The following is a 13869-nucleotide window of genomic DNA, read 5'->3' as shown; positions in this document are numbered from 1 at the left end:
CCTTTTTCTGTACATGTGGAGGGGAAAAGTGGGCACGTTTTTATGTAACCTCTAGGCTACCCTAATCCTGATTCTTCTCCTTTAATGCTTTTGTTCCGTTTTCATGGAGGAAGCGAGAACATAGCACTGAGTCAAGCATTACCAGAGATCCCCAACACAATAATACCAACCTTCCCCATTCTGGGTGACAGGTACCGACAAAGTACCTGTTTTACGTGAGAAATTTTGACAAAATAAATTACATTATGCTGCATCCAAGACAATGTCATCTTAGGCCAATGCATTTCTGTATTGTAAATTGGCTCACTTGATCACCCCACTGCCTATAAATACCTCTCACGAGCATTTGTTGCCAGCCAAGATTTGTCTCTGAATGACAGAATTCTCACTTTTTAACTCCTCGTGAGCATGGTCCTGAGCTGCTTTTGCCTCTGATTCAACTGCAGTAAAAAAGACCAAGTTCCAGGGTAAAGGCTACAGCCTATCTTAGGTGTGGGACTTCTCACAGGAAATTTCCCCAGAGTCCACCATCAAATCCCGAATTAGTCTTTGCCTCACATGTTTTCTAATCCTAGATCCATAAACAACCTTAGGCATTAAGAGTCCTGGATTACCCACCAGGCTTAGATGTGCTTACAAAGGCATTTAGCATTTAGAGTGGAGAGGTTATGATTTTTCATTCTACTGGGCTACACATGAAAGCCTGTGTGCACACCCTGCTCCCCTCTAAGCCTGCTTTCTTAGGTCTGACTGGCTTTGTGGGAGCCACAGTGGGTAAGAGGATGTACACAGTGTCCTCCATGACAACTGCTGAATATCAAAGCCTGGGATATCTGGAGGAGTGAACTCCATATGCTACATCCCCTGACTCCCAAAGGATTCCCCCGACGTATAGCAGGCTGTTCCTATGGTTGACTTCAAGGCTTTCCGCCATGTCAGCCCATCTTACATTTCTGCTCATTTGTCCTGCTACTCTCTCTCTTCTGTCCTCCTCTGCTAGCCTTCTAATTATACCACAATCCAGACTCCTGATTCTAATGGATGGACACAGGGCACAGGGAGGGATTGGAGATGATCCTAGTTTAGGATGCCCTCAAGGTTTGGTGTCCCATGATAGGACTCGGGAGTGGTGAGTTTTCTGCTCCTGAGTGGGAGAAAGGATAGTAAGACTGAGAGACTTTGTGTCCAAAGGACTCAGAGAGGGTGAGACTGGAACTTAAAATGCCCCAAGGGTAGTTTACCAGAGGTATGTGAGCCTGGAACACCTAAAGGGAAAAGTGTTAGAGCTAGGGAAAGGTGGTTTGAACTGGAATTGTTTTATTGTTACCAAATGGAGATTACTGAGGTCTGAGATTTTAGTGTCTACCTGTAGTAGAGCTGGAGGAGAGGCTGTGCGGGTAAAGCTGTCTCTGGGAGCTTTCTGTAGCCATCCCCAGAAAAGGGAGCAGTGGCTAGACCTATTTGACCCTCTCAACTTTGAGGAGATGACTGAGCTTCAGACAAGGGATGATGGCAGTAATAGGGGTGCCGGGACTTGGGGTACACTGGGCAGAAGAGTCACCACTCTCCCATTTCAAGATGGCAATACCTGTAAGGCTTTAGGACCTAGCAAAGACTAACTGGGGTCTTGCCACTCCTAAAGTATTTCCAGGAGCTATTTTCACCTGGATTTAGGACTAACATGCCCTGTTAACATCACAAGGACTGACAATCCGATTATAAGGTGAGCACAAATGTCTTGTCCATAGTGTTGTTATGCTTAATATTGAAGTTCCTGGCCCTCTTTTCTCTTTTTCCCCATTGTCTCTCATTCTTAATGAAACTTTTGCTTGGGAAGAGGTGCTCTTTCCTTGAGAGCAGTTTACCATGATAAGAATAGATCTGACATTACTAGTAGGCAGAAGCCTCGGCTGAAACATTGTGTGATTAAAAATTTAAGTCTCTGAAACACAGATCAATTTATTCATACTTTAAAATCAGTTTTAAAAATCTCATTTTATTATTCACACTATGCCTGGGAAGTTAACTAGCACATCCATCATCCTAATATATCATATACTCAGCTGCTAGTGTCTTAATTTCCAAGAAATTGTATAATTTAGATTCTTCTCATTGGAGGATTGACCGAGTGGTCAACAATACCCAAGGACAGAGCCTGCACAAGATCCTCACAGATGAAGACAAGTTTCAAAGATAAAGACAATATTCAATATTCTGTGGCCTGCATATTTTCTAGAGGAAAACAGAAAGCCAATTTTGGAAAAAAAAAACAACCACCAATTCATTCATATGCTAGCTGGCATCTTGCTGTTTTCCCCTGACGTCTTATCTATCCTGCTACATCAAGGCCAAGGAAATGTTTCTTTTCTTCCTCGGAAGAAAATGAATTCTCATTACTGATTCTTTCTCCCTCCTTCCTTGATGCAAAACATCAACATGAAAAGAAATGCCTGTGATACCAGATTGCTATTTGTGCTACTGAAAGGGAAAAAAAAATGTTTGTATTTACTTGCAAAAGCTGAGATATTTAATGTCCAATGACATGGTTCAAATAAATGAACTAATAAATGAATATCCACATAGATATCCAATATCCTTGGGCTTAAATCTCTACCCCTAAACCAAGAACATTTCCATTTAAAAGAATTTCTGTTCTTATATTGTATATAAAAAGGGAAACAATTATTACTCTAGTTGAATTAAGCATATCAAATCTCTTCTCAGGGGTTGTATGTCAGCTCTTCTTATAGTCCACCTCCAAACCATACCTATGCTTAGTCTCATTTCAATTGTTCTCAGAACCATTACCTAAATTGAGATAATTTTTGAACAGTTTCTGTCAGAGTACCTAAGACTGATGCATGACCATCTCTTCTTCACTTTATGCACATAAAGATTGTCCCCTGACTGCACTGTAGAATTTTTTTCCCTCAACATGCTTAGTGCTGTTTTTCCTTTCTCTTGGTGTTATGAGCTCTTTAAAGCCCCCACTCTGATCAATCAATAGTATTTACTGACTGCTAACTATGTACAGAGCACTATACCTAGTGGCTGGGAAAGAACAATACAAATGAGGTAGAGTCCCTGTCCCATGTGGGGGTCATAGTCTCAATCCCCATTTTACAGATGAGGTAACTGCGGTACAGAGAAATGAAGTGACTTGCCTAAAGTCACACAGCAGACACGTGGTGAAGCCAGAATTAGAACCCATGACCTTCATATTCCTAGGCCTGTGCTGTATCCATTATGCGAGCTCTTGCACTGCCATGCCATACTTTAATTTTGCCCAAGCATTTTGTGCAGACCACTGTAGTCTCAGTATTGCTCAATAAGTACTGCTGAATCAAGTGAATGACTTTGTAAAGACAGTTTCTGCTTTGTTTTGTTTTGGGTTTTTTCTTTTTTTCATGTCTTTCTATTGCTGATTTTCGTAGTTAAAAGAGAAGGTTTAAAATATTGGCCTTAAAAAAAATATAGTTTTTTTCTTTGAAACTTTAATCATCCGATTATATGACTAAAATGCAGATTTTAACAAATGTTTGGTTCAGTGGAAAATACATTTATATAGCTATAAAAAAACTGAGTCATGCTTTTGATGAGATTAATGACATACCTTTCCACAAGGGCAAGGTTTATTTTCAGGTGTCATGGAATTTTAGAAAAATGCTAAAATCTTAAATTTCCGGTGTGTTCTAGCTAATCACCTGTTTTTTGATATTGCAGCCTGCTGATGCAACAAAATCCATCACTCATCCAATTACTGGAGAAATCCAGGTATGAAAATTCAGTATACAAACATGGCCTTCTCCTCAGTGTCCCACCTTACTTTGTTTACTTTCACTCTGTCTTTTTAATGGCTTCTGTATGTTTTTACTTGTTCAAGATGACAATCTATTGGGCCTCTGAGCCTAAAAATAGCCAAGGAATCATAATATCATGGGAAGGGAATTCCAGAGAATCTTTTTTTGTTCCATTTTTGAGGCATTGTTTATGATGGAGATATCAAATGTACAGTTAAAGTGCTTCCCCAGCTTACATGATGTCCTTAAACTGGATTTTGCACTGTATTTTTTCCCCCAATATACGCCTAGTACCAATTTTGACGAGGCCCTACCTCCACCTTCCAGAGTGCTTGTTTTATATTTTGCCTTCATCTCTGGCATGTAATGGTAATATCTTAGATATATTTCTTGAAACTCAGGCAAGTTGTGGCTATTTACCTTTGGTGTTGGAGTCTTGTACATTTTGCCTCTGATATGCATCAGTGTTGTCCCTGAATTATGGCACCAGTACTATCTCCTGTTTGTCTGGACTCTGGTGACTCTATGATGCATAGGGTATGCACAGATATGGTACTGGCAACAGGTGACTCCAAAAACATTATTTGTGCCTGTCCAATGCAATTCCTACTAATCTTAGCTGGTGCTGTTCAGATTTGGGTCAAAAATAACTTTTCCACTGGAAAACAACATTTCTAAAATCAGGAATAACGATGCATATGAGGATACTCCATCATGGCAAAATATGCTGTTGAACACTTCCTATAGTTATTTTTGACCCTACTGTGCCGAAATTGTGAAAAAAAGGGATTAGCAGCAAATAATCCTAGCTTTACCTGGTTGCACATACAGTTGGCACATAAAAATACAAGTGAATTCTAGGTAGAATGTTAGGTTTCCCTAGAGTGGTTATGGCCAGCTTGCTACCATTGAGATGACTTAGTCGGGAACTATATATAGAAGATTTTCCTCTTTATTCCTCCTTGCCCAACTTGTAATGATAGGTTAAGAACACTCCAATCACTCTCCATTCATATTATTAACACCAAAGCTTTTCCTGTAGAGTTTATATAAGGAATCTGATTCTAGATACATTTTTGTCAAAATTTGCTGAATAAGAAATCATACCACAAGGATGAGGGAGTATGTGACTCCCAAAGCCAAGGCTCATTATCCAAAACTATTTACTTTTCTGAGATCTTATTTTATTAAAATATTACAGGGAGAGAAAGCAATGCAAGCTTAATTCTGGACACCTAATTCACAGAGTTAATTTAACCTAAAGGAATTATGCTCTTATATTTTGATTATTGAAGTGTTTACCTCTGGGTGCAGCAGAGTCTTGGTGACTAGTCATTTGGAGAAAAGCATATTACTTTCACTGGAAAAGTTAATTGAAACAGTCCATTTCAAAACATTCAATGGTGTTGGAGTACACATCATTCACAGTGGTGATTGCCATTTTCTAATGTGTTTCATTTTTGCAGTGAAATTATTGCATATTACAAGATTTATGTGACCGTTCATTCAGATATTTGGCCCAGTATTTTTCAGGCCAAATGACTGGCAAGTAGAACCACTGCATATCTGTTCTCAGTTCTCCCAAAATGAAGTTTTCTCTCCAACTGAGGGACTCACCAGTTCAGTTTTAAAGAAATGAGAATAAAAATTCCTATGTCTATTAAGATATGCAAGATAGTTCAGACATAACTTTATAAAGGGGCTTAAAACAAACAAACAAAAATTAACCTTGTATTTTGGTACTTATAGCTTCAAATAAACTATGACAAGCATCTTGGAAATCTTATCATACATATTCTTCAAGCAAGAAACCTTGTGCCCAGAGACAATAATGGTTATTCTGACCCTTTTGTCAAGGTCTATCTTCTTCCAGGGAGAGGGTAAGTGGTATGTGGGTGACCACAAATAATTTTTCATTTTCCCCAAATGCACTGATTAACATCTCAAGGAAGCACATTTCCTGTATTTTAGGGGGAGACCCAAAATGATCTTCCTACCGGTCTGTGCTTCCAAACATATCTTCAATGTATTTTCTCCTCTTCTCATGCTATGTTGTTCCAACAAGTGCTATCTTTTTCAATTTAAAATTTATGAACATGGAAGCATCATGTTAATGACCATTATAATTGTGGTATTTGTTAAGCACTACTTATATAAGTGTCAGCCACTGTAATAAGGGCTGGTGTAGATACTATACAATCAGATCAGACGCAGTCTCCATTCCACTTGGGGCTCACAATCTGAGAGAGGGGAAGAACAGACATTTCCCCATTATACAGATGAGGAAAGTAAGACACAAGAAAAGTTAAGTGATTTACCCAAGGTCACAGAGCTAGCAAAGCTGGTGTTACAACCCAGTTTTTCTCTTTCCCAGACCTGTGCTCTTTCTTTTAGGTCACTCAACTTCCCAAAGTCCAAATATACAGGAAATTTTAATTACAGCTTTATCAGATATAAATATTTGGGTTCATTTTTTAAAACCAAGACTGCAGATGGAAATTGTTATTGGTAGTTTTATTTGCATCTATATTTGTCTATATACAATGTTGAAATATTGCTTTACCCTGGGCTGGCTAGGTATCTATCTATTGCTAATTTGCATAATTTCATTAAAAGACCAATATGATTGGTCCCAACTTCCTCGAATCCTTGAAGTCATGATGCAGTTTTTCCACAAATTGTAATGAATTTGAGTATACATATGATACCAAAATTAAGGGAAATGTTGTAGCAAAGTAGTCAGTATTATATTTGTATAATTATTTGCTGATTCACAAGTTAGTTAATATTCAGATTTGGCAAACATGGTGACAACTTTTGAGCCATAATTACCTAAATTGTCTTCCCAGAGTTTTAATATATCCTTATTAGGTGTCCATGATCTGTGGTTTGCATCAGAATTCAAGTCCTATTTAAAAGAGCTTAAACATGGTCAATCAGCATTTAGAACAGTGCTTTGCACATAGTAAGCTCTTAATAAATGCCATTATTATTATTATTATAGATTTTTATTCATTCATTCAATCGTATTTATTGAGCACTTACTGTGTGCAGAGCACTGTGCTAAGCTCTTGGGAAGTACAAGTTTTATCTTTCATAAGTCTCTTAAAAAACCAAATAATCAGAGTTCATTATTGGTCTAAATATGTTCTCAGAGAATCGTTTAAAAAGAAATTGATTTTTTTTAAGTGCAGTCATAGGTCACTGCAAAGGACTAATTAAAGATACATGCCTTTACTTGAAACTCTTTGGAACAGTCATCAAACCTTTATACAAATTTTATAAAAGGGTATGGAAACTGATGAGTATCCTATCTAAATTGATCAAAAACTAGATGGTATAATAATAATAATGATAACAATGGCATTTGTTAAGTGCTTACTATGTGCAAAGCACTGTTCTAAGCGCTGGGGTGATACAAGGTGATCAGGTTGTCCCTCGTGGGGCTCACAGTCTTCACCCCCATTTTACAGAGGAGGTAGCTGAGGCTCAGAGAAGTTAAGTGACTTGTCCAAAGTCACACAGCTGACAGCTAACATGTGTGGAAGTAAATTTGGAAGCATGGTTTATTACCTGTTTCTTTTAGGTAAGCAGAGTTCAAGGGCACTAAGCCTCCATAAACACAAGAATGATAAGTTTTGATAACAAAGATAAAGTTCTGCTGCCCTGTAATTTAGCATTTAGATATAGAGAAAAATGAAAATATGGTGCAAAAAAAGCCTAGTTAGGTAATTTGGCATTAGATGCAATAGAATTCTATTTCATATGCTATTTTACTCTTGTCATATATCACATAGAAAAAAGGAGAGTATTTTGGTCTCTACTGGCGATAGACTGCTTTTAGATATTGCTAATAACCAATACTCTCTTGCAGTTTTATTCCCATTCTATTGCTGATGTTTGTCTCTTTCTCTGATCCTCTTAGCTGTTCCAGTAGTCTCCCCTTATATCATTCAAATATTTTATCTCTCCTTTCTGTCTCCTCTTCTTTTACCTTTGATTCTTCCTCTTCTTTCCGATGTTTATGTTGTTCACTGTCGCATCACTGGATCCATGCAGCCAAGTTATGGTTGTCCAGAATGCAAGGTAAAATGCGCTTTCTTTTGATAGTATGGCTTGGACTGTGTATAAAGTTATAAGATTCAGTGTGTGTGCAGAAAATACCATGTGGATGTATGTTTATGATCTCTCTGGGCACTTTGAGTTATCTGCTTGCATTTTGGTAACTTGAGAATCTGTCTTAAAGATAAAAATTTCATGCATATGATACCTTTTATATATTTGAGGCATAGCAAATTTCCCCATAATTTAAAACATGAGGACAAGGAGCAAAAAACCCTCTCTGGTCTCATTGAAAATATGACTCTCATAAATGTAGGTTAAATTAAAACCTCGTTGGACAAGGATATTTGAGGGCATATTGCAGAGGAGTAATCAAAACAAAAGGATGACTTTAGTTCTCCCATATTTGGATAGTTTCGGAAGCTACACCCAGCCCCTGATCAATCAATGATATTTATTGAGCATTTGTGGTGTGCAGAGCACTTGGGAGATAACAATATGGTAGGGTTGATAGAAGTGATATGTGCTCTAAGAAGCTTACAGTCTAGTGCTGCCTCCTTTCAGGATCCTCAGTCCCTGGGTAGATGGGTGGGTGCCACGTTTTCACAATCATTGCCAATTAAGTGACTAACTCCCACATTCCTGCTAATTAACTGCCTTTCTCAGAACTTAGATTGATAGATGATCGGGAGATTTGATGACATGATTATTCAGTTACGTATTGAGCACCAGCTGTGTGCTATCACTTAATAATAATAATTATGATATGTGTTAAGTGCTTACTATGTGCCAAGCACTGTTCTAATGTCTGGGGTAAATACAAGGTTGTCAGGTTGGACACAGTCCTTGTCCCAGTCATCACAGTCACAGTCTATGTAGAAGGGAGAGCAGGTATTTATTCTCCATTTTATAGATGAGGAAATTGAGGCACTTGTTGAGCGACTTGTCCAAGGTCACACAGCGAACAACTGGAAGAGAAGCAGCGTGGCCCAATGGAAAGAGCCCGGGCTTTGGAGTCAGAGATCATGGGTTCAAATCCTGGCTCCGCCACATGTCTGCTGTGTGACCTTGGGCAAGTCAGTTAACTTCTCTGAGCCTCAGTTACCTCATCTGTAAAATGGGGATGATGACTGTGAGCCCCACGTGGGACAACCTGATCACCTTGTATCCCCCCTAGCACTTAGAACAGTGCTAGACTGTGAGCCCACTGTTGGGTAGGGACTGTCTCTATATGTTGCCAACTTGTACTTCCCAAGCGCTTAGTACAGTGCTCTGCACAAAGTAAGCACTCAATAAATATGATTGATAGTAAGCACTTAACAAATGCCATCATTATTATCATTATTATAAGAACCCGGGTCCTCTGAGTCCCAGGCATGTGCTCTTTCCAATAGACCGTGCTGTACCGAGCACTTGGGAGAGTACGGTAGAATTAATAGACACAGTCTCTGCCTTTGCAATCTATTTTGCAATCCAGTTGAGTATACCATCTGGAAAAGAACAGAGTTCAAAGTGAAAATATAGTTGAGGTAAATTTTTTTTGTATCTGGCTCTTTCTATAACTAGACTAAGAAAATGAGTTAACTGAAACCCTCAAAGTTTTTAGATGAGAAAAAGGAGTCCTCTTACGCATATTCTATTCCTATGTGTGGAAATATCTGCTAAAAACAAAAAAAAATCAGAGTAGGTGTTTGAGGTTCCCTTCCTAGCTGCCTCTCTTAGGTGGGTAAAAATAACATTCCTGCCAGCCTTTTAAAGCCTTTTCTGCCTCCGTGTTCTGTTTAACCAATCAGCTGTTGTGCCTGTCCTGAGCCTGCCTGTCTGCCACTACCGTCAACTGGAACAAGCATCATCTTGGGCCCTTCTAAACAGATGCCAGAATTCTGTAGTCTGATGCAGCAGCTGAGCCACAGGAATAGGCAAATAGCATCCTCCTATTGCTGTGGAGGATGGGCTCTTAAACTGCCATATAATATTTTATTTGGATTACCGTTTTACATAACAAAATAGACATGCAGTATATTGCCTGCAGAAGCAGAAAGAAGGACTTTTTATCCTGTTCCACAGGGTGTTCTTTGTTTTGGGGTTTTGTTTTTTAATTGTCATCTATACCAATCTGGACAAGCTGTTGTCCTAAAAAAGGGTGTTCTACTTCTCTCAGATACAAATATTTAAATTTTCCCCAAACTGGGATCATTAACTAAGACCTTTACATTTTCCAAGAGCATTTAATTTCATCCCAGTTCTTCAGCATTATAGGCAGTTACATGTGATGTGGTAATGGGTTCTCTTTTTGGTAGGTGGGAGGCTGATGCTCTCTCCTCACAGGATACCTAACTGTACTTATGGCTGACACATGGAAACATTCTTGCTCCAGAAATTGTCATTCCCACATAAACGTTAACAGCTTCATTGTTCAAAACCATACCTTTCAATTTTCCAGTAGTGGGCAGGGTTGTGTTAAAGGGCTTGGTTTTTCAGGCAAATTGAAACTCCACATCAAGGGTTTCTAGAAAACTAGAAATGACTGAGTTGATTGAAAAAAGCACTTGGGTTAAAGCATGAGATTTACAAGTCACATTTTATTTTATGCACTCCCCAGACCTACATAAAAAGGAGCTTTAAAAAGTGAAAAGGGAGTTCCTGTTTAAAATCATTCGTTCATTCCTATTTATTTAGTGCTTACTGTGTGCAGGGCACTGTACTCAGTGCTTGGGAAGTACAAATTGGCAACATTATAGACACGGTCCCTATCCATCATTTTAAGTTATGATGAGCAACACTCATTTAGCTTTAATGATGGAAAAAAGGGTAGGAAATCCTGGATGATTCGAATCTACAGGCAGAAATGTGTCTACTTTATTGCATTCTCCCAAGCACTTACTTAGTGCAGTACTCTGCACAGAGGAAGAGTTCAATAAATAACTCTTGATTGATAGGGTAGTGCAAAATATCATTTTAGCTAATAATTAGACATGCTTCCTCCTCCAAATAGTTTTTTCATATTTATTCATGTAGAAAATTAGGCTGGTTAGAATTGTGCATCTTTGTATTTTCCCCACCTTCCCTAAGTATTGAATTAACCAAAAAAAAGACGGCAGAAAGTGAATTTGTAGGAGTAAAGAATTCAGATAATTGAGAGGTAGCTATTTAAAATAAAGTGCTACATTAGTATGGAGTAAAGCTAATGGTTGCCAAACTTCAAAGCCCTCTTAAACTGCCTGACTGTAGAGGGAGTTTTACGAGCATAAGAAGGGCAAAACTGTGGCTCTAAAGAATATCATTTTTTTAGATATTGCTATGCTATGGCACTCTGTTAAAGTTCAACCTTCCATTATTTCACTCTGTTCACAAGTCCTAATATGCCAGTTCAATTCCTCCTTTGTATAAGCTTATTGTGAAACTTTGTGGCCCATTTATTTTTAATATACCTGAGATATTAATACCAAAAGAATTCCTTAGAATATCATAACAATAATATTTTTAAGTACTGGGGTAAATACAATATAAGCAGGTTGGACACAGTATTTGCCCCACATGGAGCTCACACAGATAAGTGATAGAGCCAGGATTAGAACCCAGGTCACCTGACTCCCAGTTCTGTGCTCTATCCACTAAGTTATGGTCCTTCATGATCACTCCCCAAATTAGCTTTTCCACTAACCTAATTTTCAGGAAATATTTCTGAGAGTGGGATGATTTTACTGTTCTGATTTTTATTTAAAGGAACTCCGTACTATGGGACCAAGCTATTTGCCCAAACCTGCTCTCATTTAGCTCAGGAACGTGGCTTGGTTGTCAGAAACCAACGGAAGGCTGCCTGATAATGGCCATGATCCAGGGGTGTGCTCAATAGGAGCAGCAGTTCAAGACTTCAGGAGAGGTTGGCAGTGCTGAAGCTAAAGGCATGCATGCTAGCCTAGATATAGCACCTTGCTCTAGGCTGCCACTGCATTCTATACTCTGACAATTTTGAAGTAATTCACATGACAATTAAAATGGCTGCTGAGAAAGGGTCTTGGCCAGTTGGAAATAGATAACAAAGGCAAGGCAAGATACAGTGACGGGCAGGTGGCCCTAGAGTTGCTTTAAATTATTAATAGATGGGTAAGAAAAAGGAAAAAAAAATCATTTTTAAATTTGCATAAAAGTCTGACACCGAAAGTCAAATTGAGGCTCTTAACATAGCCCCCAGTATGAGATTTATCTGATTAAAATATGCATGCACATTATTGCCACTTCTGAAGTATGGAGAGCACATGCAACTGACATAGTCTGGTATCATTCATAATAATGTACATTAATTTACAATTGATAAGGATTAGTTTCTTTTCTTTTATTCATTTAAAACCCCTTATTCTTAGTGGAAAAAGTTGTATAAATTGAATTTGTCCAGTGATTGGAAAGCAAAGATAGTCTAGATGCAATCTGAGGGCAGGAAGGTTTTGCTGTGAATTCTCAGAGGTTAACAAGATTGCTAAGTCATAAAGAAATTAACTGAGAAGACTAACGTGATGAATGACAGCATCAAAACTAGTCAAAGGGTTTGAAAACTTTTTTTTTCCTGCTTGTAATGAGATGGAAATGCTTGTTTGATACCTCTTCTTGAATACTTTGAAGGTGAGGGCTTTGCAGCAGCATGTTTAAATTGTGTGTTCAAAAACCTGGAAAGGTTCAACTATTATCACATTAGGCTCTGCAAATCCTGAAATTAATCTCAGTGCAATGGAAATATAGTGAAGAATCCTTCAAGTAACTTTTTCTTATCTTTAAATGCAGTGCTGAGTACAAAAGGAGGACAAAATATGTTCAGAAAAGCTTGAATCCTGAATGGAATCAAACAGTAATTTATAAAAACATCTCAATGGAGCAGGTACGTAATGTGAAGCATAGGATTTACACCACTTTAGGCAATGAGATTGAATTTGATCTAATTGCAAAATAAGGCTTTCATTCTTAATCAAGCTTGTCTATCGATAGAGCAATATTCAAATTGTTTTTTTCCTTTAATGACTCGATATTCATAGGTTCATCCCATAACATTTTTATTTTAAAATGACTGATGCTTGATCAGGAAGAAGGACAAAAAGTTCTGTCCTTGTGATAGAAATGTAAATTTACATGGTGTTAACTTACTGTTATTAGATTTAAAATTTTTGTTTGTTTTATAGTATTTATTAAGCACTTACTTTGTAACAGTCACTGTACTAAGCACTGGGGTAGATACAAGCTAATAAGGTTAGACACAGTCCATGTCCCATGTGGGGCCCCCAGTCTTAATCTTCATTTTACAGATGAGGTAACTGAGGCACAGAGAAGTTTGGTGACTTATCCAAGGTCACACAGCAGGCATGTGACAGAGCCAGAATTAGAACCCAGGTCCTCTGATTTCCAGTCCTGTGCTCCTTCCGGTAGACCATGCTGCTTTTCATTCTGCAAGTTGCCCTCATAATCCTTGCAGAGATGCTAGAAAAATACACAGCTTGAAAAATTTGTAAAACTTTACGAAAAATCCAATTTATAAGAAAATCAAACAGGAAGACATACCAAATGTCTTTGCCTGCGATGGAGAGGATTTACTTCAGTACATGATTTCACAGTCACAGAAGTAAAATGAGTTCCGCAAACTATATGGACTTTATTATTAACAACAAATGGTGGTGATCACCTCTTTCTTGGCTGTTATACTAAAAATCTGAAACTGTAATTCAAAAATAGGTTTACAATCAGTGTGGAGAGAAGAGAAAGCAAAAGTTTAGAATGACTATTAATCCATCAAATTTCCTATTCAGAAATACTAAAGCATAGGCAGAATGGGTAAGGAATTGAATCTCATGACCTTAGCAGATTTCCTCAACAAGACTCTGAGACTTTCATTCCTACTGGAATTAATTAGAGTTTAAAATCCCCTTTATCTGCCCAGCCTCACTAGCTCTAGTATGCTCTAAATATAGGAGGCACACCATACTCCTAGTGCATTTTGTCTGGTGAACAACCAGTCATTAGG

At 38.1% G+C, this 13869-nt stretch overlaps 1 protein-coding gene across 4 annotated transcripts in view; it reads left to right on the top strand.

The window, feature by feature from the left end:
- The window catches only part of PCLO (piccolo presynaptic cytomatrix protein), a 299418-nt gene that overhangs the window by 222452 nt on the left and 63097 nt on the right, over nt 1–13869 (top strand). For all 4 annotated transcript variants that reach the window (XM_038741414.1, XM_038741412.1, XM_038741411.1 and 1 more), the window contains 4 exons: nt 3724–3774; nt 5550–5680; nt 7860–7886; nt 12642–12735. In XM_038741414.1, the coding sequence (XP_038597342.1) occupies nt 3724–3774; nt 5550–5680; nt 7860–7886; nt 12642–12735 (303 nt within the window). The remainder of the gene's footprint in view (nt 1–3723; nt 3775–5549; nt 5681–7859; nt 7887–12641; nt 12736–13869) is intronic.

The sequence above is a fragment of the Tachyglossus aculeatus genome (assembly GCF_015852505.1).
Source record: "Tachyglossus aculeatus isolate mTacAcu1 chromosome 12 unlocalized genomic scaffold, mTacAcu1.pri SUPER_6_unloc_1, whole genome shotgun sequence".
NCBI classification, from domain to species: domain Eukaryota; kingdom Metazoa; phylum Chordata; class Mammalia; order Monotremata; family Tachyglossidae; genus Tachyglossus; species Tachyglossus aculeatus.
Note: the sequence above shows the minus strand (reverse complement) of the source record. Positions and strands in the feature narration are given on the sequence as shown.